The 27,835-nt window shown below is 39.3% G+C and overlaps 1 protein-coding gene across 1 annotated transcript in view; it reads left to right on the forward strand.

The window, feature by feature from the left end:
* Window positions 1–27,835, forward strand: part of DMD (dystrophin) — a 2,317,639-nt gene that overhangs the window by 1,528,867 nt on the left and 760,937 nt on the right. Inside the window, exon 50 of the mRNA XM_063457949.1 lies at window positions 3,194–3,287. Coding sequence (XP_063314019.1) covers window positions 3,194–3,287 — 94 coding nt within the window. The remainder of the gene's footprint in view (window positions 1–3,193; window positions 3,288–27,835) is intronic.

The raw sequence follows: 27,835 nt of genomic DNA on the forward strand, positions 1-27,835 counted from the left end.
ATACACATGCAGTGGTGTATTTGAGTGTAGTGTTAGCATTGGAATGTAGTAGTGTTTTTGTGTGCAATGTTGGCACTGGAATGAGTGGATGTATGCATTGCCACATGCATAGACACACACTGATACACCTTTACACACACAGGTACACATAGACTCGCAGGTACACATACAAATTGAAACACAACTACACATATACATACACAGGTACACATACACAGACACAGGTATACATACACACTGACACATAGGTACACATTCACTGACACAAACTTAGCCAGCTACACAAACACAGCCAGATACATAGTCAGATACACACTGACAAAAACACAGCCAGATACACATACAGTCAGATATACACACTGGCACATACACAGCCAGATACACACACACACACACACACACACACAGATACAGATACACACATAGCTAAATACATACATACACATCCAGATACAGACAATGACAAAAACACAGCCAGATACAAATACAGATTTATATACACACAGAGATATACACGCACACAGCCAGATACACACACTGACAAAAACACAGTCAGATACACACACTAAATAGCACACACATAGCCAGATACACACACTGACACACACAGCCAGATACACACACTGAAACACACACAGTCAGATACAGACACTAAGTAACACAAATATAGCCAGATACACACACTGACACACACACAGTAAGATACACACACTAAGTAACACACACATAGCCAGATACACACACACAGCCAGATACATACTGACCCAGACTCAGATACACAAAATATAAGTATCAATTTACATAGTTTAGCCACCCTCCTGTCTACTTACCTTTACAGAAGGGTGGCTTCCCTGGGGTCCAGTTGGAGTAGGATGGCTAAGGTTGATGGGAGTCTGAGGAACCTGGCTACCTCAGTCCCTCTCCTCCTCAGCTTGTGCCTCGTCCTCCTCCATCTCCTCCTCCATGTGTGCCTCCTCCTCCCCAGCGGCACTCTGTTACTTGGGAGGAAGTGACCTCACCTCACTTCCTCCTAGTAGGCAGATATAGAGGGGCCCGGTCTGGAGCACTCTTAAAGGGCCAGGGCCCCTGATTTCTTCACCTGCTACAGCCCACTGGGAAATATCTCAGAATCCCGGTGGACTGTCAGGTCCTGGTTGCAGGCAGAGGTTCCACTTTTCTGCTCCGTTTGCCCCTTGTTAAAGACAGCCCTGTGTATATGTACTTATTTAACTTATAATGTTACGGGTATCTGTATAAAATATATACAAGTACTTAACTTGTAGAACCCTAGGCCTGTAAGATGAGTCACTACTGTGACATTGTAATAAATATATTCATATCTATTGTCTATTTGTCGCTTTTGCTACTCATGGGTAAAGGTTATTGAAATACTTTTTGAAGTAGTAGTTGAAATAAAGTAAAAGAAAAGATTTTAATCATACAGAACAAACAAAAATTACGACTCTGACTTTTTACTTCTGGGTCATAATTTATTTGGGGCTTTTTTAGTTTTATCTTCTAGCACTGTCACCTTGGGCAAACTTCTTCAACACTCCAAAACCGTCTTTCAAAAGAAAGTAATGCTTACAGCAAAATCAAGTTTGTTTTGTGCATTTTAAGGCAGTCTAGTCGATTTCAAGCCTATCTCTGTTGTTTGACATTTAAACATATCTTTTCTTTCTATTTCTTTATATACTACTGTTCATGTGTTTTCCTTAGTTTATATCCTAAAGGTTATCTTATAAAAAATTGAGAATGTTTATACTTTCCAAACATTGTCAGAGACAAAATAAAACTGTATGAAACCCCAATCATACCTCACATAGCTGTGCTATTATTGTTAGTTGAGTAAAACAAAAATTATGCATGTATTAGTGTATCCATATGACATACATTTGATTTTCAGTCAGACTATTTTAGTGGATAAAACCTAGATTAGATAACATCTGTATTTATATGATTTTATACGTATTTGAAAAAAAGCTCTAGCAATCTTTATTTATCTTAGTAATGCTAATGTCATACTGACAGTGAAGAGGAGTCTATTCACTCCACCCCTTCCTAAACTGTAGAAATGATATGACCCATTAAACCTTCTTTAACTATTTGGAAGCAGGAGATGAGCTGACATTTTTAGTAAAATTACAGACATCATGTTATTGACTAGTGGCTTTTGGCAGCTAAACGTTCCTGTAAAGGCTGATAATCATTCTTAGACTATAAATGAGGTTAAATGAGTATTTTTGGACTACATTTTATTCTTCAAAACATATGTTAAAAAAAATGCTATACTCAATTTAGGTAGTGAAGTTGTTAGAATCTTTTGATGACTTAAATTATGTGTAGAACAATACTATCACATAGTTTACTTATACAAAAACTTCTTATTGGGTATTGCCTCAAAATACTCTCTATACATTATACAATAAGCAGTTAGAGGCAAATATAAAGAATATATAAGAATAGGAAATAAGCACTGGGCTATTGAAAGGCACATCAACTTGGATTTAACGACACACTACAGGCATTAAAATGACTTTATCTGAATTTTATCGTAGATTGTCAATCGTATGTCTTTTTATTTATGTTTGTACTTGTGTATTTGTAAATGAAAATCAATAAAATGTATTCTTATAAAAAAAACAACTACTTTATTTTAAAGAAGTGATATTAGAACATAGATGCTGCCTTTGCAGACTTGCATTGAGACAATTTGAATTGATGGATTTGTATATGTCTGCAACACTGACATTGGTAACCATATGTCCATAATATCTGATAGACCAGAAGTGATCAGGATTGATGATATAACTATACTATAGGTGTTACTATTACTATTCAAAAGGTTTTTTTCTTGGTTTTATTTAATCAATGGAACAGAATTGTAAACAACAAAAAGAGCATTTTTTTATGAACAATGAAAAAAAAAAATATATATATGTATATATATATATATTTAAATATATAAACAATATATAAAAATAAAATTGTCTTAGTATTGCATGTTTCCCGTATAGTAATATATTTGTTGAATAACAAATATTTATGTTTGTAAATGTTTTCGAGTAAATTACTATAATGAGGAGTTCTTGCACATTGTTTAGATTTTTCTATAAAATCAGTCCAGAAAGACTCAAGAGTGCATGCACTTATATTTATATTAGTCTGAAATAAGCTTTATGTCTTTTAACAGCGCAAATTAGAACACCTGAACAGTGAGTGGAAGACAGTGGATTTATTACTTCAGGAATTTAAAAGGAAACCAAGTTTACCAACTCCTGCGGAACGTAAGTGATTTTTGTTTGTGCTGAAATATATACCTAAATATATACATTTCTCTAAACTCACAACCCAAGCTTCTTACTTAAAACCTTCTATGCGGTCACTCAGCTGTTACGTCTCCAAAGGCACTACAGCAGCAGCTGCAAACACTTACACCCCAATGGGGTCACAAGAAGCATCAGCTCAGGTACTTACATACCTCAATCAGAGTGAAGCACCTTACAAGCTTTCGTTACTCATGCTGTATTTACTTGCAATAAAGTGTGGTTTCTTTGAATCCTCTTTTGCCCTCTTTTTACAGGCCTACTCGTACGTTGGTTTCGGCACACCTCAACCAACTTTGCTACCCCTTCTACATTCTATTACGTATTAGATATTCCGAGCACAAGTTGGAAGGCCTGAATTTGTGGGAGGAGTAATGATCCTATATAAACCCTACCCCCTACTTACCTTTGTCTTGCAAGCCGTTTGTCCGGCCCCCACCTACACCCATCTTTATTAACACTCACCTTTGTGGGCCCTCTTTTTACTGGCCTACTCGTATGTTGGTTTCGGCACACCTCAACCAACTTTGCTTCCCCTTCTACATTCCATTATGTATTAGATAAATTCAGAGCACAAATATATATTAACCTGTTTTTGACCCCATTCTAATGTGAAATATGTTTGTTGTTTTTACGACACTGAATACCTGTTTGGCAGTTTTCTCTTTTGAACAACTAGATTATTAACAAAAATGTTACCTTGTCTTAATATAGACATTTTTTATTTTTGCTTTCATTTTGTGATAATGTGTTACCAACCAAATGGTGACATTACACTTGTTCGATTTTTTTATTGTAATATTCAAGTATTTTTTCAACTAATCATTCAATAGGGGAGTAAAGCCGTAGGTCTATTATTTATGAACTTCGAAAATACTAATATAAGTGCCTGTGATGGACCGCCCGCACCCAAACCGGGTTCCTCTGTCAATCACTGCCTCCTAGCACTTGCGAGTACCATAGGCACTGCACTTAAACACCATTACCACGATAAACCCCATGAACTGCCACAGCTTGGTTGGGGTCTCCACCATCCTCCACCCACCCTGGACCCAAGACCAGGATAGGTAGACCTCTCCTAGTCCAGAGAGCGTAGCAGGAAAGGCTCATAGAAGAGCTAGTCATTATACTCAGGGGAGTATTGTGATATAGCAATCCCGTGAGTGTAGTTCTCCAATCTCCCAAACATGAGCCAGGACTTCAGAAAGTTGTAAAGCATCGTTTAATGGGAGCTACAGCTGGCCTTTTATGCAAGTCCCCATGCAAGGGAACACCCACGTGGACCTTGTGGGGGACAGGATGACAATTGTTACAAACCAATCAGAACAGTAATTAAATGTATGACACTCCCACAACAAACATACAATCCCTCCCCTCTGCCTGTGAGATAATTGGATCAGATACTGTATTAACCCAATTATCTCCAGGCAGAAAAAAACACATATTTTACAAAACCCCAAAAGTACCCAAAAACACAACATCCCCTAAAAGCCCTGATCTGGGTGAACAACATATCCAAAAACCACCCAGATCAGAGCAGGGGTTCAGGAAACTCCTGGAAGTCTTATTTTTGACCCACCGTGCACATGGCCCCATGCCCAAAACAGTTCCAGAGAATTAGGGCTAACGGTCGGTCTCTCTGTCTGGAGTACAAAAGTACATACTTCACAACAGAGCCTTTTAAAGCGCATTGGGCAAGGTATATTGCAGGGCCCATAGTCCTGAGGCAATAGGCTGGCCAGCAGGCCCCTCCAAGAACCCTTGAGGAGGTTCAGTTTGTCACAGGGCCATAATCACAGGGTAGGAAGCTGGCAAACAGGCCCCTCCAAAAGCCAGTGACGAGGTTAGTTTCGTCACAGTGCCTATTACCGATATTGAAAAAGTATCAAAAGACAATTGAAGAGTATGCTAGCTTTAGTCTACCGATGATCTTAATTTTAATAATGACAGGAGGCGAGTATTTTGCATAATCTTTCTTTACTAACTCCATAGCAGCAAAGAAAAGAGTGACAAAACTTAGAACCAATCCCAATGTAGTATAGGGTATAAGAGGTGTGACATATGACATAATTTCCTCTTTAAAATTGCGACATCACAAGGTCATAAATGCAGAAAAATAACAGAACAACTTGAAAAGTCCATAGAACAAGATAATGGAAAACTAATCTGAATAAATTGAACAGGAACAGGTAGAATGCAGACGAAGGCATCCTGCTTTCAAATGATGATCTCCCAAGACTTGATGATAAGGTTCCATGATGTGATTATGACGACACCTTGCATGGAGACCTTAATGATTCCCTGTGGTTTCTGATTAAGCTGAAACGAGAGTATAAAGGGTATTAGATTCCAGAAATGAGTGTGTAAAAACAATGAATGTCTATCACTTAATTTAACTTAATATCATCTAGTATAATAATAATAACTAAACATCCTCCCGACTAACGGTGTTAAATAAATATCCCAACCATATGGAGTATAGGTATAAAATCTTCAAATGAACGTAAATAAGGCATTAAAACAAATGCTACCAAGTTAGGTATTTATACAATAATATGAGAAAACAAAATGCCATAGATAGATATGAAATTAATAGGGAGGGAAGAAGGAAAGAGAACAGGGAGGGAAAATACTCGCCTCCTGTCATTATTAAAATTAAGATTATCGGTACACTAAAGCTAGCATTATCTTCAATTTTATCATATGACAGGAGGCTTCATATTTTGCAATTTCAATGCTGGGAGAGCAGAGAAAAAGCCGGATTATCAAGAGGACGGAAGTAGAATGTCCTAAAGGTGGATTCTCTGGTCCAGTCCGTCGCTCGTAAGATGTCCGAAAGGGAAGCGCCTGCCGCATAAGCGGAAGAGGCCGCTGCCCCACGTACGGAATGTGCTCCAAAAGTTTGGTCAATACCGGCAAGGGATATTAGCCATCTAACCCATCTGGCCAGCGTAGTAACCGAAACTGGACCGTAGGGGCAGACGTAAGAGATGAGAAGTTGACGAGTGGAAGATTGCCGCAACGTTGCGGTGGCTTCCACGTATTGACGGAGGGTAGAGACCACGCAGAGCTGAGGATCAGAAGGGAAGAAAGGGTAGAAGACCGAGTGAGAGTTGGACTTAGTGCAACGTGAGACCTGAAAGGTAACACCCGCCGGGCAGAAGGTAAACACGTCGGCGTCGAAGGCGCGTACGTCAGATACCCGTCGAAAGGAAACCAGACAGAGCAGGAAGGTGAATTTTGCGGTAAGTTGGCGGAGTGACAAATCCTCATTAGGAGGCCAATTTCATAAGAATTGTAGGACCATGCCAACGTCCCAAAGTCTAGAGTATTTGGGCTCCGGGGGCGCCTAAGGCGCATGCCACGGAGGAGTCTGCAGATGAGCGGATCCTTACCAACAGGTGTCTCCTGGGTTGGAGTATGGGCCGCTGAGATGGCTGACCGTACCACGTTGATGGACCGGTATGACTTCCCGGCAGTGAAAAGTGAGGTCAGGAAATTCATGATGGAGTGAGTAGGTGCAGTAAAGGGATTGAGGTCCCGTCCCACACACCAACTTGTCCAGGAGTACCATGCTGATAAATAGCACCTCCTTGTTCCTGGTGCCCATGAGTCCCATAGGAGGTCCTTAGTTTCCTGCAATAAGTCCTCGGTTCGCCAGGAGCCCCGGAAAGAGTCCAGGCCACAAGAGGCAGGCGTTCCTGCACGACTAGCGGGTGAGGTAGACCCAACGGGTTCCTGAGGATGGTTGGGGCATCTGGTAGGAGGAGGGGATCCCTGATTGAAAGTTCCAGAAGGTCCAGGAACCATGGCTGGCTCTGCCAGAGAGGCGTGATGAGGATTATTCTCACTCTCTGTAGGCGGATCCGGTGAAGGACCCTCGTTATCATTGCGAAAGGTGGGAATGCGTAAGCACCGTCTCGTGGCCATTGTTGTGGAAAAGTGTCCGTTGCGAGGCTCTCCGGGTCTGGGAGCCAGCTGAAGAAAACCTCTGTCTGTCGATTGTTGCGGGATGCGAATAGATCTATGGAGAGAGGCCCCCTCACATCCAGTATTGCAAAAATATGAGGGTCTAGTTGCCAATCACTGGCGTCCCGCCAGTGCCGTGAATACCAATCCGCCGTCATGTTGGAGTCTCCTGGTAAGTGCTCTGCCAGCAAGGTGATGTTGCGTGGGAGGCAGTAATCGAAGATCTCTTTCGTGAGATGCACCAGTGCCTGAGGCGGTTGATGTATCTTACCACTGAGACGTTGTCCATGCGGAGTAGGATGCAGCAGTTGGATCGCTCCTTTGCCAGACTGCCAATGGCGAATGATCCGGCCAAGAGTTCCAGGCAATTGATGTGCATCAAGAGCTCTTCGGAAGTCCACACTCCTCCTGTGGAGGTGGTTCCGTCCGTTACTCCCCATCAGATTCTAGCACGAAGTCTGGCTGGTTCCCGCATATGGCTCTGCCATTCCAAGCCTGCATGCAGTTCAGCCACCAGTGTAGTTCCTCCCGTACTTCGACCGACATTGGAACCGGTTGGTCGTATGTAGGTTGTCTGCGAAGGAATCTTGCCTTGAGGCGCTGCATGGCCCTGTAGTGCAGGGGTCCGGGGAAAATGGCCTGGATGGATGCGGAGAGAAGGCCTACGATCTGTGCCAGTAATCGTAGGGGTATGGTTGTCCGACGAAGGACTTTCCGGATCTCCCTGCGGATGGCCGTAATTTTGTTAGCCGGGAGGTGAAGAGTGCATGATGTGGAGTCTATTACGAATCAGAGGAATTGAACTGATTGAGCTGGGATCATTGCAGACTTGGGACAATTGACGATGAAACCTAGAGACTCCAAAAGGTGCACTGTGTAGTTTGTGTGTCTCCGCAGAGTCCCTGCATCCTCGTCGAAGATCAGGATGTCGTCGAGGTAGATGATGCATCTTATGCCTTGAGCTCTGAGTTTCGCCACTACTGGCTTCATAATCTTGGTGAAGCACCACAGGGCTGAACTGAGGCCAAACGGGAGGCAGGTGAATTGCCAGGGAGTCCCGTGCCAGAAGAAGTGGAGTTAGGAACGGCTTCTTTTGTGTACCGGAATGGTAAGGTACGCATCCTTGAGGCCCAGGTATACCACATGAGAATTGAGCTCCCTGAGATTGATAACGGGGTGAAATTAGACGGTTTTCTTCTCGTAGTTCCGAGTCTATGAGGCGGGCGTCTGCCCGTGTAGTTTGGATCAGACATGGAGGGGCCTGCTGGAGCGGGGTTGAGTCGAACTCTATTCGATAGCCCCGCACCGTTTGGAGGATCCACGTGTCTGAAGATAGGTCTGCCCAGTTCTGGAAAAAAAGAGAAACACGTCTACCCGATATGACAGGAGGTTAGAGGCAGGGTATGATTTCGACTTACCGTTGGAGAATCTTGCCCGGGAGCGTCCTCGGCTGCCTCGGCCACGATCTGATCCCCTGAATTGGTGGAATCTATATTGGGTAGACGAGTCTGGGTAGAACGGTTGAGTCCTTGTTGTACGGGGGCCGGATGGCCAACAGCGGCTGGCGGCATGGCCCATCTGCCATCCAGCCCTTCCAAAAACACCTCGGGTGTGAGAACCGCGGAAGACTTTCCGCATCGAAGTTTGTGCCTTATTAAGGGACGTAAATATATTGACCCTTTTATTTAATTCTCTAAGGAAGGTCTCTCCAAACAATTTACCCTGTGCCAAGGGGCCTAATTCTTTATCCCCCAGTTCAAACAGTTTTTCGTCGATACGGTCAAGTGCTCCTCGGCGCCTCTCCAAAGAGAGGGCTACGTTGGTGTTCCCTAGGAAACAGAAACACCTCTGTGCCCATTCACGGGTATCTCGTGCCCACTCACGCACCGTATCTGGGGTAAAATTGTCAGCCCTTTCATAGGCGTCATCCACCATATCCATAATTCTAGCTAGTGGCCCAATGGCGTCTTGCAGTTTGTCCTGCGCTTCTTTAAAACTGCGCTCTATGGCCTTGTGCGGGTCCCGACCCCCTCGGGACATGAAAGTAGTCATGAGCGGGTCAAATTCGGGGGTGTGCGCCACCTTGTCTGGTAGGCTAGGCCGAGGGCATTCGGATCTCATCCGTTTCCTTACTTCTTTCTCCAGAGATTTCCTGAGCCAGAAGTGCATAAACCTTGCCAAATGCTTGGGTGGTGACCATTCTTCTGAACGTGGATGACGGATGTTTCTCGGGTCAAACATTTGGAGGCCCGAATTGTCAAGGAAAATCTCTGTGCCCTCCTGTGGGTTATCCATGGATGTAGCCATGGAGTCCTGTGGTTCACCCAGAATATGATCCCTTATGAAGTAAGGGTCAGAGTTGGCCGCGGAGTCCCTGTCGGAGTCCTCCTGGTCAGAGACCGCCGCCTGCCATTCGTCCAGCACAGCTAGTGCATGTGTGGGTTCTGCGTCTTCCTCACCTGAGGAAACCTGTGCGAGATCGTGGGTAGCACGAACCGTGGCTTTTCTGCACTTAGCAGGGGATTTTCCTTTAGATTTGCGTGGCTTCGCCCTTCCAATGGCGTTTAGGCCGATGGGAGCGTTCTCTGGAGGAGTCGGAGTCTTCGGAGTCCGCTCTATAGTGAACCCATTTAGAGATGGGTTTAAGGGTGTCTAAATCTGTCGGGAGCGACTTGGAAGCGGCCTTTTCCATAGCTGCAGCCGTGCTATTATCATGGCCTGGAGGTCCGAGGAGGTTTGTGATTCCTCCATGATCTGGAATAGGTATTCGGGGCTCACCCGATAAATTGTGTGAAGGCACTTAGGCACAATTAGTGGAGAGGCCTGGGGACCAGGGGTGGTATGGTATCGGTAATGGTTAACCTGAGACTAGAAACCGGTAGGTCATAGTAGGATGATGAGGACTGTGTCACTGGGGCTCACCCAGGTAATCGGAATCCTGCATCAACAGGTCCACTTAGCAGCACAAAATGGGGGCTCACCCCGGCCAGAATAAGGTACAGACCAACTGGCTTAAACCAACCCCAAGTGCAAGGCACTAACTGGTCCCACTGAGTGAAAAGGCAGGATGAAATAAGGATTTCCAGTTGCTTGCAGTTGTATAGCTGGAGCAGGTAACTGACAGTGTTTATCCCTTTAAGATGGCCGCCGGACTAACAGCCGTTAGTATGGGGAGGATAGGACCTCCCCTAGTTTGGGCGGTAAAACTAGACGCCTGACGTTCGTGTGATTAAAACCGCCGAACGTGCGCCTAGTAATATTGGTCGCGAATGCCTAAAAAGGCGATCGCGCCAAACTGCCGAACGAGAAGCGTTTGGTAGAAAAAAACGAAACGTCTGTGCGCGAGCGCACAGAAAAAAACGTGGCATACGTGACAGAAGGCAGAGAGGAGGAGAAAAACCGTTGAAAAGGTATGGAGATGGAGTACAGACGGCGGGAAACCGTGGAAAGCACCTGGGAAGCCAGAGGCAAAGTCCCAGGGGTAGAAAAATAGGGGAAAGAGAAGTCCCAGGGTAAATATACAAAGTCACAGTTATGGAAATAATTGACAATATGTAAAATATATAAGCTGAATATTGAGAAGCCAAATTTTGTACTTAGCTTGTGATGGAGCAGCAAAGAAAGAGGAAATGATGTCATATGTCACACCTCTTATACCCTATACTACATTGTGATTGGTTCTAAGTTTTGTCACTCTTTTCTTTGCTGCTATGGAGTTAGTAAAGAAAGATTATGCAAAATACGAAGCCTCCTGTCATGTGTTAAATTTGTCAGCTGACCCTTAACATATGCTCCTTTACATTTACCTTAGAGTATCACAGATCCTTGACTCCTTAAAGAAAACACGCTTGTTCCTGAAAAAGATTTACATCTTATGTTTTATTTTTGATACAATATAATGTGTCACCACATTATTAAGCTATGCTATAACCTGATTAAAATAAATGAAACTATCATAATAATACTTGCATTTAAATACACAAACATCATCAATATCACAGTCATAGCACTGTTAAATATAAACATTTTTGTAAATTTTTGCACATTTACTTGTAGTTTATAAATATTAATTGCTTTCAAGACATGCATTTGTAGGACTGATATTAATTAATTAATTTGTGGGACTGATATTAATGAAATTATTTTAATGAATTGGTAGAAACCGCTTTAAAATGATTTTATGTCACAGGTTATTAAATGACTGTCTAACAATCTTTTTGAATATTCTTGTTTTTTGTCGAGCCATTATGGAATAGAATTTGTATTTATAAAAGTATCTATTCGAGCTGCAAATGTGATAATTTCCCAGGTGTAAGAGCATTGTATCACAAAAAGGTAATAAAAACATATTTCTATTTAATTTTTTTCATGTTGTCCAAAGAGCTGATGAGTCGAGAAATGAAACCTGATCCTTTTTGCAGCTTCTAATTTTGTATTTCCTTTGACAATAAAGATTTAATATGTATTTCATTTTAATAATGTATTTTATGTTTTAAAATGAGTGTATAAACCTAGTTTTATAGATAATCATAAGATAAAATTATTGCCCAGCTGCCCAGACAAAATCAATTAATTGACTTTATCCCTTTAGTAAACAACTTACAATTTAAATAGTAAGCCACAGATCAAAAGATAATTCCTTTAGGATGAAACAATTCTTTCCTAATGTTGATATTTTCATGAACCTGTTAGTTATCAATGAATGTGATTAATTGCACTTTAACAAGGCAATTCATGACACAGAAATAGCTATTTAATATCCAAATTAGAAAAGAGAAATACTCAAATAAGTGTGGAAAAAATCCAGACTTGTAGAGTATGTACTGGAAAATATAGAAGATAAATAAATAGTAGAGATTAGTAAGATAATGTAATAGTGTAAATGGTGGATAGTATTAAGTCTTTGTGGTGCAATCAAGCCTGAACTGGCTCACCTCTTAGATATCCTAGTCTTATAATGCTAAATACTACAGTGCACTACAGTGGCTACCGACTACAGACTTTATTAATCAATATATGGTCAAGTCTGGTAGCTTTTAAATAGCATATACATGTAGGGTTATAGCATTACTAGAACAGGTAACTAGGAGACAGGTCACTATACAGAGCCTGTATGGTACTAAGTTTATATATACTGAGCTTGTAAATCCCTGGGTCTGGTTCTGCACTACCCGGGGATACTTAACTCTGTAAAAGGTATGTAAGAAAGTGTTGCTACCTTGGTAATGTACAATTAATGCACTTAGTAGGGGTTTGTGTGTCCCCTTCAGTTACAGTGCTACTATTGTACCTTTATAATGAAATTAAGATGCAGGTAGCAGAAATGATAGATACCATTCTGAACAAAGAAAGAAAGAATTAGTACATCTAAGTAGGAAGTGACCTGATAAGAGGTGAATGAGGGTTAAGAATTTATGGTGAGTCTATGTGCAGAACCATACATAGAATGGTGGTTACCTGCACATAGTGATAGACAGCCCAAGTGAGAAAGATAGGGGGGGGGGGAGAGAGAACGAGCCCGACGTGCGTTTCGGTGCTTATGGGAATATAAAGGTACAATAGTAGCACTGTAAGTGAAGGGGACACACAAATCCCTACTAAGTGCATTAATTGTACATTACCAAGGTAGCAACACTTTCTTACATACCTTTTACAGAGTTAAGTATCCCCGGGTAGTGCAGAACCAGACCCAGGGATTTACAAGCTCAGTATATATAAACTTAGTACCATACAGGCTCTGTATAGTGACCTGTCTCCTAGTTACCTGTTCTAGTAATGCTATAACCCTACATTTATATGCTATTTAAAAGCTACCAGACTTGACCATATATTGATTAATAAAGTCTGTAGTCGGTAGCCACCTATGCACTGTAGTATTTAGCATTATAAGACTAGGATATCTAAGAAGTGAGCCAGTTCAGGCTTGATTGCACCACAGAGACTTAATACTATCCACCATTTACACTATTACATTATCTTACTAATCTCTACTATTTATTTATCTTCTATATTTTCCAGTACATACTTTACAAGTCTGGATTTTTTCCACACTTATTTGAGTATTTCTCTTTTCCAATTTCGAATAGGGGTTATGCCCCAGGACACCCCTGGAGTGTCCGGCTAGGTGTATCTCCACCAGTGTGACGGATCCTATTCTTTGGACCCATCTATACGGGTGGACTTCTTTCCACTATTTTTAATATCCACATTACTTGACATTTTTTAATTTCTCCCAAAATGCTATAGAGCAGCGTTTCCCGATTGGTGTTCCGCGAACAAAAATTGGGGTTCAGCTGCAATTTTCCCGTCCGGTGGCCCAAGCATTTAGGGCCACCCGATGGGTATCTCTAAACAGGGGTCAGGTCAGGTGCCGTGGTCATGTGTGTGTATCTGTGTGTCAGTGTAGCTGTCAGTGTGTGTATGTGCCAGTGTGTATCATTGTACCAGTGTTTGTGTATCTGTGTGTCAGTGTTTGCATCTGTGTGCCACTATGTGCCAGTGTGTGTATCTGTTTGTCAGATACATGCACACACTAATTCACACTGACACACATATACACTCACTGGCACATACAAACAGATACACACTGGCACACACACACAGATACATACACTGGCAGATACACACAGGCACACAGATACACACACTGACACACACACCTTGACACACAGATACATACAGATACACACTGTGTGTCAAGATGTGTGTATCTGTGTGTCAGTGTGTGTATCTTTGTACCAGTGTTGTATCTGTGTGCCTTGCCAGTGTGTTCCGGTGTGTATCTGTGTTTGTATGTGCTGGTTTGTGTATCTGTGTGTCAAGGTGTGTGTATCTGTGTCAGTGTGTATATGACTTTGTATATGTTTGTGTGTTTCTGTTTGTTAATGTGTAAATATGTATGTGACAGTACATGTACAGAAATACCAGCAAACACCAACACAACACATACTCCTGCAAACACAAATGTGACATGAAAAGACACCCCTAAAATCTAACTCCAAATTATCTAGAAACACTCAAACACCAGTACTACACACAATTGTACATCCACATTTAAAATCCAACACTACATCCAAATACACCTCTGCACGCAAATGCTAACATTCCATTCAAACACATCCTTGTATTAAAATGATAAAATTACATATAAACATCAACTCTGCATACAAACACACCTGCTCCTAAGTACTGCAATCTGTGTACTATCTGTAGAAATAAGTGTGTATATATAGTAAAAAAAATAATAATTGCTAATTGAAAGGTTCTATTTTTGGGGGGAGGGGATCTGGGGGGAGAGGGGATTCCATGATGTTGATACACTATGTCAAAGGCTTCCACAGGAAAAACTTATCGGGAACCCCTGCTATAGAGACTCTTTTGCCATGCACGCACATTTTGGAAATTTTAAATATTGAAGCAATCTTGCAGTTGAGTGATAATATTATGGTTTAAGACATATCTTCAGTTACCTATATTGTAATAATGTAATTTTCATGAAATACATTTTTAGTGTAAATAGCCATAGAGTTTATATTAAACAAATCATGTTAGAAAAGGTTTGCGTAGAAATATGTTTTTTTGCTTATTATCTTGCTTTAAGATAAGATGAATATAAAAATCTATAAATGTTCAATTACTGAATAGTAAATGGTATTCCATTCTAGCAATATGTTTTAGGGCTGTTTTAAGTCAAGCCAACAAAATGCATGTTATTGTATTTATTTTGAAATATGGCAAGCAGCTATACATTCTATTCTTTAATGAGTTCAACTTCATCTGTACATACTAACTTCTAGAATTGTTACAAGAATTTCATAATTTATTAGTAGGCATCTACACTCCTGGACAATGTTTTATATCAGATTCAACTTGATTTTAAAACATTACATTTGGAGTCTACATTGATAGATATTCTGCCAAAACTGAATTTAAAAAAAAGTCAAGAATATCTCAATATATTCCCCCACAACACAGTAGGTAACGATACACTAAAGACTGACAGTTCAACCAAGGTTTAAGTGAAAGTAAGCTGAAAATGTTTTTTTTTTTACTCTTATTCAAGCTGTCTGCTTCAAGCCAGCACAAACCGTCAGTATTCGCTAAAAGCCCATTATGGGAAAAAAGGACAGATCTGAGATCTATGTGAAAAAAAGATAGTATGGAAAAAGCTTGAACTATCTTGAAACACCAGTCCTCTACAGGTGCTATTTGACTTCTAACCCCTCTATCACCTACTAGAAAACTTGCACATAATGCTCAAATAGTGGTGGTGTTGTTCCCGTAAGTTTATTTGTAATTGTCCTATTTATAGTTAAATCCCCCTCTCATAATATTGTAAAGCGCTACGGAATCTGTTGGCGCTATATAAATGGCAATAATAATAATAATAATAATAACAACATATTCTGCTGCACTTTCTAATTATAAAAAGGGGACATTTAGTGGTGAAAAAGACCCTGCTCAAATGAGCTCCCAATCTATTAAGATATTGAGGTAGGTGGATATATATCATTATATACCATGGCTCTCGCCAGACAATAAGAGTTGTCTTCCTGTAAAAGGCTTAATTTGCAGTTTATTATTTTGGGGGAATTATTTAATTTAATCCCCAAAAAATACATAATTGTGGACAGCAAGATATTGTCTTTTTTTTTTTTTATACATTTTTGAAATAGATGAAAGAAGTAAAACAAAAATAAATGCAGCCATTTTTGTGTGTGTTGGATTTGGGGTAAGTTTTGAAGCACTGCCATCTTCCATCTCGAGCCGCTAGCACTTCATCTTTCAGAAATTCATGCCACTGCTGTACCCCCCACACATGCCCTGAGATGAGGTGGTAATCAGCAACACGAAGAACCTTGATTATATTAAACCTATATATCTTGTTTTTTACTCAGCATGTATTTGCTTAACTTGCTGTAGAACTTTCCACTTTGTTGCTTTAGGTATTTGAAGGTCACAACTTGGCTTTATGAGTTTTATTTTTAATGCTGCTGACATCAAGAAGACGCTAAACAACAAACTTAACTAATAAAGCTTTCAGATTCAATGCATTCACTTCATAAAACTTGAACAATCTTTGGAGGTCATTCACAGCATGTCATACGACACCAGCAGGGAGAAATAATGAAAAGAGCATGGATCACATTATCTCTAAATAGCTGCATGAATATGAACTAAAGATAGACCGCAAAAAGGCTCCGAACAATAGCAAATTTCTTGCTATATTTATTCATATGTGTTAACATCCATAAATCTTCAGAAACTTCCTATATGCCATGTTATGACAACAGCATGAAAGAAGAATTCCAATATTAGTCACAGTTCCGTATTATATATCACTGTCTTCAAAATGTGTTGTGTTTGTGGGTCGTGAAAGCAACTCAATTTTTATTTAGATCTATAAACTCAACCCTAACCAGTCCAAAGATTTGACTGCCTTCGGTATGTATTGGGTAGTCATGAGCACATTCACATGTGTTGCAGACTTTTAAGATTTTTCTTTATATATCTTCTAATTAGTTCAATAATTCACATAAGCATTTAAAATAAAATCATGTGACCACCCTTAGCAGGAAAATGCTTGGTTAAAAAAAGTAATATTTCAACATGATATTCAATATATAAAGTGTATAATGCATGTCTCTGAAGCTTTAAATAAGTGGTTGAATAAACACTGGTTCACTCCCATGTTAAGGGTACATTCTAAGCACCAACACAACTTCAAGAGGGTTTGTCACTTCCCCGAATTTTTTAGATTTTGTTTACATATGCCTATATTAGATATGTACTTTTGAGGTGTGTAAAATAAATGGAGATATTCACACCTCTTTATTCCTCATCTGGACACTTAGCTCCTTCTCAATTATTGTAATACGCTCTGCCCTGGGAACCTGGCAGTCAGCAAAGAGAAAGCATTCATGAGAAAATGTTGCTATTTCTCCTAATCTTTGTCTTTCTTAATAGGATTATGATGTAATTTGTTAAATCTTGAATATACAGTTTTTATGTTTGTAATTCTTTATTTTCGTGTGTATCATGATGACATGAAATATATGTGCATACATACAATCTTTAAAAACAGCATTCACATTTTATAGAATATATGTGTGAAACAATACTATAGTGCAATAGACCAAGCCAACTGGAACATAGACAACAGAACTTCAGGAGTCATGGTGGACCAAATCTAACTGTGGAATAGGAAGGGACAGCACCAGTTGTGACCTGAAACACGTTATAATGTAAATAAGCTCAATTTAGCACTAATCCCACTATGGGGGGACATGAAGCCTATGGCAAAAAACAAGATGGGGACAACCTATTTAAATGCTTTCAGGAAGGAACTTGGCACAAAGTCATAGAGTCCATGTGCCATATCTGGGTGCCAGGGATATTACTCGGGGAAATTCCAGTGGGTAGGATAGTTCAGCTGCTGCAACAAAGGACCCACATCTTCAGGTCTCTGTAGACAGTGATTAATACCCTTATGCTCCACCAGAAGGGCTCTAAGGTTTCCCCAACAGTAGCCTATTCCTGTTGGTTATAAGTGTTGGGTAACAGCTTTGATGGTTTGTCTCCAGCAAAGTGTAGAACAAAACATGTCGAGCAGGAAGGTTAGGTTAGATGATTTAAAACCATACAGAGTTTTCTCCTTCAACACCTGCATTAATTTTTTAAATCTGTAATAGTGCCAAAGGTAACCATGACATCATGTGGAACATTAGATGGGGCTGTGGCTGATTTAGCGAAGCAATACATCATATCGATGTTTAAAGCTTTGTTTTATTTTATGAGGTAGTAAAGTGGGAAAATGAAACATGACATATTGAGGAACTTCCCCAGAAGTGGCACTTTGTGGTTCCATGTGTGCCTGAATTATTATTATAATTGTAGTGTTGCAAACTGTATTGCGAAATTTAGATGTAAGCATATGATTTGGATTGTCCCAGGTTTACTATATAAGCCTGATTTTCCAGTTTGGTTCTCAATTCACTGCCACTTGCTGTTGAGTGAATAAAAACCCTGATCTTCTAGGTTTTCACCTTATACTTATTCCTTATACTTATTCCTTATACTTATTTCAAGCATATCAGACTTAACCCGTTGTCTCCCATAAGAATGCAGGCAAACATTTTCAGTAGATATGCAATAGACAATCTAGTTTTTTGTTATGGAATGATTATATACATGCTGTCACTATGGCTTCTTGCTTCTTAGTGCCACACTAGGACATACATTTTCCAACCTGCCGGGGACTGATGGAAGTTACATCAGTAATTCTGTCCCTTAACATTAAGGAATTAGTGATAATGACGTTAATTTATAGCTGGTTCCGGAAGTCTAAATACCATAACCATAATTCAGACCAGTAGTTATAATGCAAAGTGGCTGTGGGGGGCACCCCTCATTTTGGCGCAAGTGGGAATGCACTGTAAGTAAATAGGGACGAGTCATAAGTATATACGTAGTATGCTGAAATACATTGAGCTGTTACGCACAGCAGCGTAGGAAAGGGGATAAATTACATTTTTTGTTTTCTTTTTATTATTAATGCTGAAATGTTTTTCCATCAGTTGCTGTTACTGGAAGAAGCATTCTAGCAGATTAGATCTACAATAGAATTATACAGTGACATAAATACCCTAAAACTAAAGCAGAATATATCTTTTTCACCTTCAGCCAAAATGCTATAATACTCCTGAAACAATTTTTATTTGACAGGCTTTGCTCAAACAACCCCGAGGACCACATCTGACCTGCACAGCCAAGAGTAAATGGGAGGATTTAGGGTGGATGATCAAGAACAGGGCTGTGTGAGAGTAAATGAAACAAACAATATATTCCACTATGTAGACAACTTTTTATTTTTATTTTTTTTAAACATTTATTTTGCTGTGAACGCGGTGAAGTCATTGCTGGAATAAATGCTTTATTAAGTTGCAAATTATTATGACATAGTTTAATTGCAAATTAAAATCAGATTGCAATCATTAAGGAGTTTCTGTGTGATTGTACCCACAACACATTATTACATGTTAAATTAGAATATAAAATAACAGGCACTGAGTCACTGATCACTACCCAGCAACTCACCATCTTATTAAAATAAACTGCAAATGTATACATCAGTGCAAACCTCCAAAGGGCAGGTTTTTAATTGACTTCTCGGTTTACCTTGAAACTATTATCTAATCTGAAGTGAAGTGTAGCATCAGTGTAATTAATCTTGCAAATTCAACAGCATATCAACCAGACCTCGGTATCTGATAATAAGAATCAGAAGCAACTTGAGGGCGCACACTGGAGACATGCCATGCATTTAAAAATTAAAAAATGTTCTGGAATGGCCTATATACCGGGTCTCCTGCTGACTTTGTTCTTCAGTAAAAATAAATTTAAAAAAATAAACACCATTAATTTAAATGTTTGTCTGAAACGTTTATGAGACAAGTTTATGGCAACACTTTTATTAGTAAAATAACATTCAATTTTGTGTTTCATCTGAATTAAAATATATAGTTATTACTTTTAAATAAGTAATTAAAAAATGGTTTTGTGACATTTTATATACTGCAATTCCTGGAACATGACATTATAATTATTCTCTCTGTTAAAGACCTATAACCACTACAGTATCTAACGAAGTTGGTCTTGCCTCCCCTCAATGTAAGGAATCAACAACTTTAGAACGGTTTAAATTCTTAAACTAGTCCACTGGGTTCCCCTCCCTGTCTCTCTTACTACCACGGCAGTCGGATGCTCATTTTTTAGGAGCTTAGAAGCTGATTGCTTTTAGCCAATGATCTAAACCCTACACCTACAGGTTTAGCTCCGACACAAAGCTTCTGGCTAGAGAGGAGGCAGTAGTAGAGGCAGGGAGCGGCGCCCAAGATACCTCTGGTAGGAAATCAAACTTTTCTAAAACGGTTTGAATACTTATAATAGGGCAGCACCAAAGCACACTTGGAACCATAACCTCAATGATAAGCAATCATAATAAGCAATTTAATAAGTTAAAGGGACACTCCAGTCTCCTTGAAAACTTTAGCTTGCTGACTTGTACTATGTGTGAAAAGTGTGTCCTCTTTTTTATTATTTTACAAAAAAATGCTAATTTGAATAGAAAATGGCACTTTTTTAAATTAACCCTGTTGCACCCTCTGGCTGTCAATCAGACAACTGGTCCTGTTATTACCTTGTTTGGTTAGCTCAACTAAACTAAACTCAAGAGGCAGGCAATAGCTCAATGCACCTGCCTTGCAAAAGACATCTGGGATGGGGTTTAAAGAGGTTTGAGCTTGCAAAGGTAGCGGACAATAGAACCACAAGCTGGTTTTAGATATACCCCAATGAAAAAATGCATAATTAAATGTATGCATCTTTTAATTTGGGGTATATCTACCAAGCAATACATTTTACTTTTTTACTTTGGCAGTGGAGTGTCCCTTTAAGTTCTGGGGTGTTTTTAATAGCAATTCGCTGATTGAATTCTATGAGAAAACATATTCAATTTGCTTCAGCAAATACCTCATCTTAAAATCCAACCCTTAGTCAGCAAGCTCCTTCTGTAGCACAGACTATACTACATTAAATTGTAACTCATTGAAATGATGTAGTATCAGTTAAATCTTGTTGGAATTTGCTGCTACTTTGTTTTTTAGTTTTCTGTGCTGGGTCCCTATGAAACACGATAGAACATTTTGTTATATTGAATCCAAAGAAGTCTACCAGAGTTTTAGTATTAGAATACCCACAATTTTTGGGTCCAAAACACTTAGTTTAATGAATATCACCTGTTAAAATGGATATTGCTTTTTGCATAGGAATTAATATTTTAATCCCAATATTCTATGTGTAATTTTTAAAATGTAAACAGAAGCTACTCCAAAACAACGTGAATATGCCAAAATCATTCATTTTTGCGATTGGCTCAAAGGTACAATAGGATTTATTACAGAACATATCTAAGGCACTTCTTAGCTTGTACTTATAGGGACACTTTAGTTTAGTGAAGAAGTTTTGGCATATAGATCATGCCCCTGCAGTTTCTCTGCTCAATTCTCTGTCACTTAGAAGTTAAATCACTTAGTTTATGTAGCCGTAGTCAGACCTCCCAGCATGTGACTTGCAAAGCCTTCCTAAACATTTCCTATAAAAAGTCATCTAATGTTTATACTTCTTTTATTGCAACTTCTGTTTAATTTAGAATTTCTTATCTCTTGAACTACTAATAGCTTGCTAGACCTTGTATGAACTTCCTTTATGTGATTAAAGTTCAATTTACAAAGCAGGGGATCAAAATTTCTAAAGTAAGTTAACATACGATTGAAAATGAAACCAATTTTTTTTTTCATCCATGCCATGCCAGTCGCAGCCTGGGGAGGTGTGACTAGGAATGCATAAACAGAAACAAAAGTGATTTAACTTCTAAATGGTAGAAAATTGAGTAGTGAAACTACAGGGTCATGATTTATACACCAAAACTGCTTTATTAAACTAAAGTTGTTTTGGGGACTATAGTGTCCCTTTAATGTAGTGCATTTATTGCATATGCACATATCAGAAGAACTGGAGGGCAGTTGTTAGTTCAGAAATCTCAGGCGTTTGATGGTCCCTGAAGAAGCTAATGATAGAGAGGCTAAAGACATGTAGTTAATGAAATCTGAACACCGGTCAACTAAACCCTGACTGTAGAATGGATGAAAAATCAGGCATGGCCAGTACTTGGTAGTATTCAAATATAATTTGCTACATGTGAGGTATCAGTATAGGGTTGACTGTGTGCTGGATCCCTCCTGATTAGCACAGCAGGGACATGGAAACCAACATTCATTTGAGAAAGTTTGACCTTTGTGGATAGCTCCATTGTTTTAAGAACACATACTTTTTTGTTTATAAAAAAAAACATTTGCATTTTTCAATTCTAAACCTCTACATTTTGCACTGTTTTTTTATTTTTTTTATTTTTTTTTAGAAAATCCCATGATGCCATTAGTGTATTGAGTTCATGTTGTTCAGCAGTAATATATATTTAATCAAGGGTATAATTGGTAATTGTATTGTATTTGTATGAAAGGTTTTTTTTCTCCATGACTAGCTTGATAATTGTAATTAACAGGCATAAATTAAGTACAAGATTTTCATAACCACATAAAATAAATATTTATTTTTTGATGTCTCAGAACACAGCATGTAATTAATAATACGAATTACAAATGTATTGTATATTTTCTTTAATAGCAATAACAAATAAAAAAAAATGAAATAGAAAAAAAACTATTGCTAAATATTTTATTTATGATTAAAAACAAGTTTACAGCGATCAATGCATTTATGCAACAAATCTGACATGTGCATCAGCCAAGAAGTAGCTAAGATAGTAAATCTGCTCATTAGGACATATGTGCTGTGCTTCCCCGTATGAATTAATTGTGGAAGTTTATATATGCCAAGAAAGTGTCACGTATTCATCCGCACATAGAAATGTGGTTACTGGCATTAACTGTCCTGACAGGAAAAGTTGTGCCGTGCAGCAATCATGTACATGGAAACCTGTGCTTTTGGGGTCAAAGGCTGGTTACAGCCAATCAGATCCACAGGAGGGTTTGTGCTGAGCATCAATCATGCACATGGAAACCTGGTAATTGCTTTTGGGGTCAAAGGCCGGTTACAGCCAATCGGATCCAAAGAAGGGGTATTTAACCCCTTAAGGACCAAACTTCTGGAATAAAAGGGAATCATGACATGTCACACATGTCATGTGTCCTTAAGGGGTTAAACCCAATTCTCCTTTTGCTCATTGCCCTGTCGTTGTATCATCCTGATGGTAATCCGAGAGTGCGTTCCTGATCTTGATTGTCTGGTATTTGACTTTGGCTTTGTTTTGACTTCCCTGAAATCTGGTATCCTTGACTTTTGGCTTTTCCTTATCTTTGTGTCTTATTCTGTGTTCCTGACCTCGGCAAGTATTTTGACTATCCTTGGCTATGTTAAGTCTGGCTACACGTTATCCTTAGTCCTAGGTGTGACACAGTATTGCATGCTGGATCAACTTGTAATCCTGACAGCAAGGAACAAAGACTTCCATTAACCTTTTAGTGAGGCTCAATGTATAAGCTATGTCACTGCTGATAAAAACCTTAATGGGAGCTGGCATACTCATGTACAACATTTTTAAAGGCTCCCTAGAACATAAGTCTTGTGACTGCTGTGCTGCTGAGCTATTAGTGGCTGCATCCCTACTGAGGCACCTGGGCAATAGGCACAATGCCACTGCCATCGACCTCCATTTGCAATAGAGCAGCACTAGAGGCCTCCATGAGTCCTGGTATGTGCCAATGCCACCATGAGTGATTGTATAAGTATAAATCACTAGAAGAGGCACACATCTCAGGCCACCCTAGTCACCTGACTGCTGTTATAGGGTAAGTTTTGTAGATAGCATAACATTAGGGTAGGTTAATTATTAGGGTAGTTTTAGTCCTAGGGTTTAAATTACATTTACAGTTACAATAAGATTTGTATGTGTATAGTTAGTGCAAGTGTTGTTTAGAAAAAAAGCACATGGATGTGTGAAAATTGGGTAAAAACGCAAATGTGTCCCAATTTCCAAGCTAAGCGGGGAACAGAATAGGTGCTATTTTAAGTGCAAATTGGTTACCATGGTGATTGCTTTTTATTTAGCTCTTTGCTGCACAACAATACTTGTTTTTGACTTCACAAGTCTTCTTTGAAGCCCCCAGGCATTAAGTGAATTCTGTCAAGTTCATCTGCCTGGGTTTGACCATATTTACCATAGGTATGTTCCAGGAGGTAGCCAAGTGTCAAGTGTAACCATTGTGCTCCAACATTGCTCCTTGTACTGAACATAGAGGTTACAACACTATATTATTTTTCATGCCTAAAATTATTGACCAACAAAATAGAATAACAATAAATTTAAATTGAAAGCTATATCCATTCAAGACTGTTTACCAGCAGGCAGTACCAGAATTGAGAAAACATCTCATTTATCTTTGGTATATTTATCATCCGACTCATTGAGGCTGCAAATTAAACACGGGTTGGCTGTTCTAGTGTCTGTGTGGCAGGTTGACCAATAGCACAGGATATAAGCTTGCAGCTTCTTTACTATAAAAAGGAGGTGGCATAAAAAGTGAAGTGCCTGAAGCTGGCAGTGCGGGTGGACAATGATGAACGATATCCACCAAAATTGAATTTACTCCTTCACTACTATAATCTGCGAGCCAACAAGGGCGAGGCATATTCTTTGCAATCTAGATGTGTAAGAACATCTGTTACTTCAAGATCTCAACTTGTAGGAAAATCATTTTATTTTATGTATATGGGCAGTCAGGTCAACCAGAAAAAAAAAAAAATCTTTTAAACTAGTTTTGGATTTGCAGATGCAAATGCTGACTGAGTGAGTGTATGTTTTTCTGCTTGTTCAGAAAATGTGCTTGTAGCTAAATCGTTTTATATTTATGCATGGATAGTCAGGCTAACATTTCTCTTGTATTTCAAGACGATGTTCTGATAGCTGACTACTTTTATTATTTAAGCATGCACCACCTCCCACCAAAAATAAATTAGATTTTTAATTTAAAGAATGCTTTTCTTGCGACACAGAAAATGTATATAATACGCTGTTATTCTGCTGCTTTAGGAATCAATAATTCATATAAACATGGTGGTATAAGCATGCAGTTAACTGCTATTTATTGTAATGTTAATATTCTATATAGTAATTCAAACATGGTCACAGTAAATTCTACTTCTTTTGAATTTGGAATTTCAGCTAGAGGCAGATGACCTGAGCATTGATTGTTGCCCTGAAAATCTTTAATTCTGATTTTGACACCCTTTAATTGTTTGCCCCAAGTCCGATGTAATATTGCAAAAGAACTAACAGCTCTTTTAGGGTCCTGAAAGAGGATACCAGGGAATTGTCCCCAGACGGCATAGTGTGAGCACCTCATTAGATGCACCCCAGCAGCACTTTCTGTCTGGTGTGCAGGCTCTATTCCCATACTGCATCTTTGCTGCTGTTGACTGATCAATTACATGAATTAATCATTTTTTTAGGAAAACTAAAGAGGTTATGAATAAAAGCACAGCATAATCATGAAGCCAAAATCTATTAAATTAATTGTATTAACTGCAATGTTATGTTGGTGCCCAGAGTGTGGCTGGAGTACTCTTTTAATAATCCTGGTATCTACTTTGGATGAGGTCTTTTGGGAAAAGTGTCTGGCCCATGCAGATGTTTTGCAGTACACCAAACAGCATACTCCATTATAGAAAAAAAGCTGGAGAAAGCCTTTGAACTATTTTGTGGTTTAGTGATGGTTTAAGTGCTTAGTCACCTCTAAATATGCAAATATGTGGGAGTCAGTTTGTACTGTGATTGATAGCATGCCAATCAATCGTCTTGATTTCGGCGGGACAGTCCTGATTTTCAGGTCTTGTCCTGCCATACCGCTTTAGTCCCACTGTACAGCTTTTGGGAACCCTAGAGAATTGTCTCCAACATTCATAGCTCGAGTGTATCATTAGAAGCACTCAAGATATGTTTAGGGCACTAGGACCCTGCAGGAAGCATTGAAACAGTGCTCCTTGCAGACTAAGCCATCAGTGGGCGGACTGCATGATGGACAGGCAGTCAGATGTGACATGTTCACATAACTGGATCACCCCATTTACTCTCCTGCCACCTGAGTCCCAATTCTGGGACGGCATGCTGCTTAGATCTTTCTAGTTGTGTATGACCATTTTCCACTCAGCACTTGGCCTAACTAATGTGTTTATTTTTTGGTCGCTGTGGTGTGACCAACCGGTATCAGATGTATGGGATGGAATCTCCCTTCAGGAATTTCTGGAAATAATGAATCTCTATTTAGTTAAATCTATGATTTAGGCATATTCCTTGTCAATTAAAGGGATATCTTTTGGAATTACTGGCTAGAAATAGAATGGTGGTCTCCTGAGCTACTCATCATGTTGCTACCATGGGTTTACAAAATGGCCACTTATACTCTCTTGCATATTTATGCCAATTGTTACAGTTTTGAAGAAATTACTTTTTTGGAAGGAAAGTTATGCAAGCAGTTATTCCTCTCTAGTGTCCTGCAAACCGTTTCTGTGATCGCTCTTTTTAGAGTGGCTTTTGTCATGCTGCTTGGGTATGTCTTATCTAAAATGTAATGGACCACAATAAGATGAAAACTGTAGTTCTGGAGTACCTTTGTACCATGCAATAAAAGTAGTCAAACTATTTTAGAATGGGGGGCCACACCCTGCCTCCTCTCAGCTACCAGGTGAGCTTATTGCCTGAGAATGTCAGCTGATCACTCCTCGTCCATGAACTAAGCTCTGTATCACAGGACCTAGTGCAGAAAGGTAGACTGGCTGTAATGGAGGCAGGGAGTTGTGCTTGACGTACCACAGGTAAGAAATGAAACCATTAAAAAAAAAAAAAAATTACACATGGTATAATAAATAGAATACAAATGCATGGTTGTGGCTTCTTCCTGGTCCAGAAATCTTAAATACATGATTTATATGATGGTTTTCTAACTTTAATATCCAGCATCGTACAATATAGTTCTGCTCAAGAAATGATGATGATACAATGTGCATATTTAATTCCTAGGGTACATGCAAAGTGACTTAGCATAATTGTTCTTAGAGTTAATAAAAAATGCAGTCCATGTAGTTGGCTGATTTTTTTATATTTTTTATTTGCTTGAATGAACTGTGAGACTTCATAACCCACTGAACAATCCCAAACGTCTCTGAGATCTTTATTGAAAAACATGTTTCTCTGATGTGTGCAACGTTGTTTTGGGAATAAAGCATGCTGTGAGAAGTTCTAGATCTTCTCACTGAATATGTCACTTTCCCAGTAATTTGTTACTATAAAATAAATATAGTAAACATATATATATATTTTTTTCAATTCTTTATTTTCTGTTGTGCATGCTGTGGTGTATCACCAAATTAATATATATATATTACACAAGGTTCGTCTGCATTAAAAGGTATTTATTTAGAAGGCAACAACACAATACTATAAATGTATCACAAACACACAGCCCAGACCCACGGAGCAACAACCCTTTTAAATCTATCTATCTATATAGTAATCCCCTTCCCCACATGTTTGATCTCACCCACGGTTAGGCCTTCACATCTAGTAATGGCTCACTGCTGCAAGTCCAACATCACATCCACCAAGGAAGAAAAAGAAGCAACAGAGTGTAACATGGTTCCCCATGCTAGCACATGGTGTCTGCACATCTGCTCAGTAGCAGAGCCAAGAAGGAACAGAGAGGAATGTGGATAGTGGGGGGAGTGGTTATCTCTTTCCTGACTTGTAAATTACCATATCAATTACCATATCAAAGTAAAGCTTATCCCCCTGTAAGAAAGATCTACATGAACTTGATCACATGACCCCTGGTCACCATGCTAGTTTGATGAAAGAATGTCACCACACATGTTATAACAATAGGCTTGCTCAGCCACAAAAGGCAGTC

The sequence above is a fragment of the Pelobates fuscus genome, chromosome 1, assembly GCF_036172605.1.
Source record: "Pelobates fuscus isolate aPelFus1 chromosome 1, aPelFus1.pri, whole genome shotgun sequence".
NCBI lineage: Eukaryota > Metazoa > Chordata > Amphibia > Anura > Pelobatidae > Pelobates > Pelobates fuscus.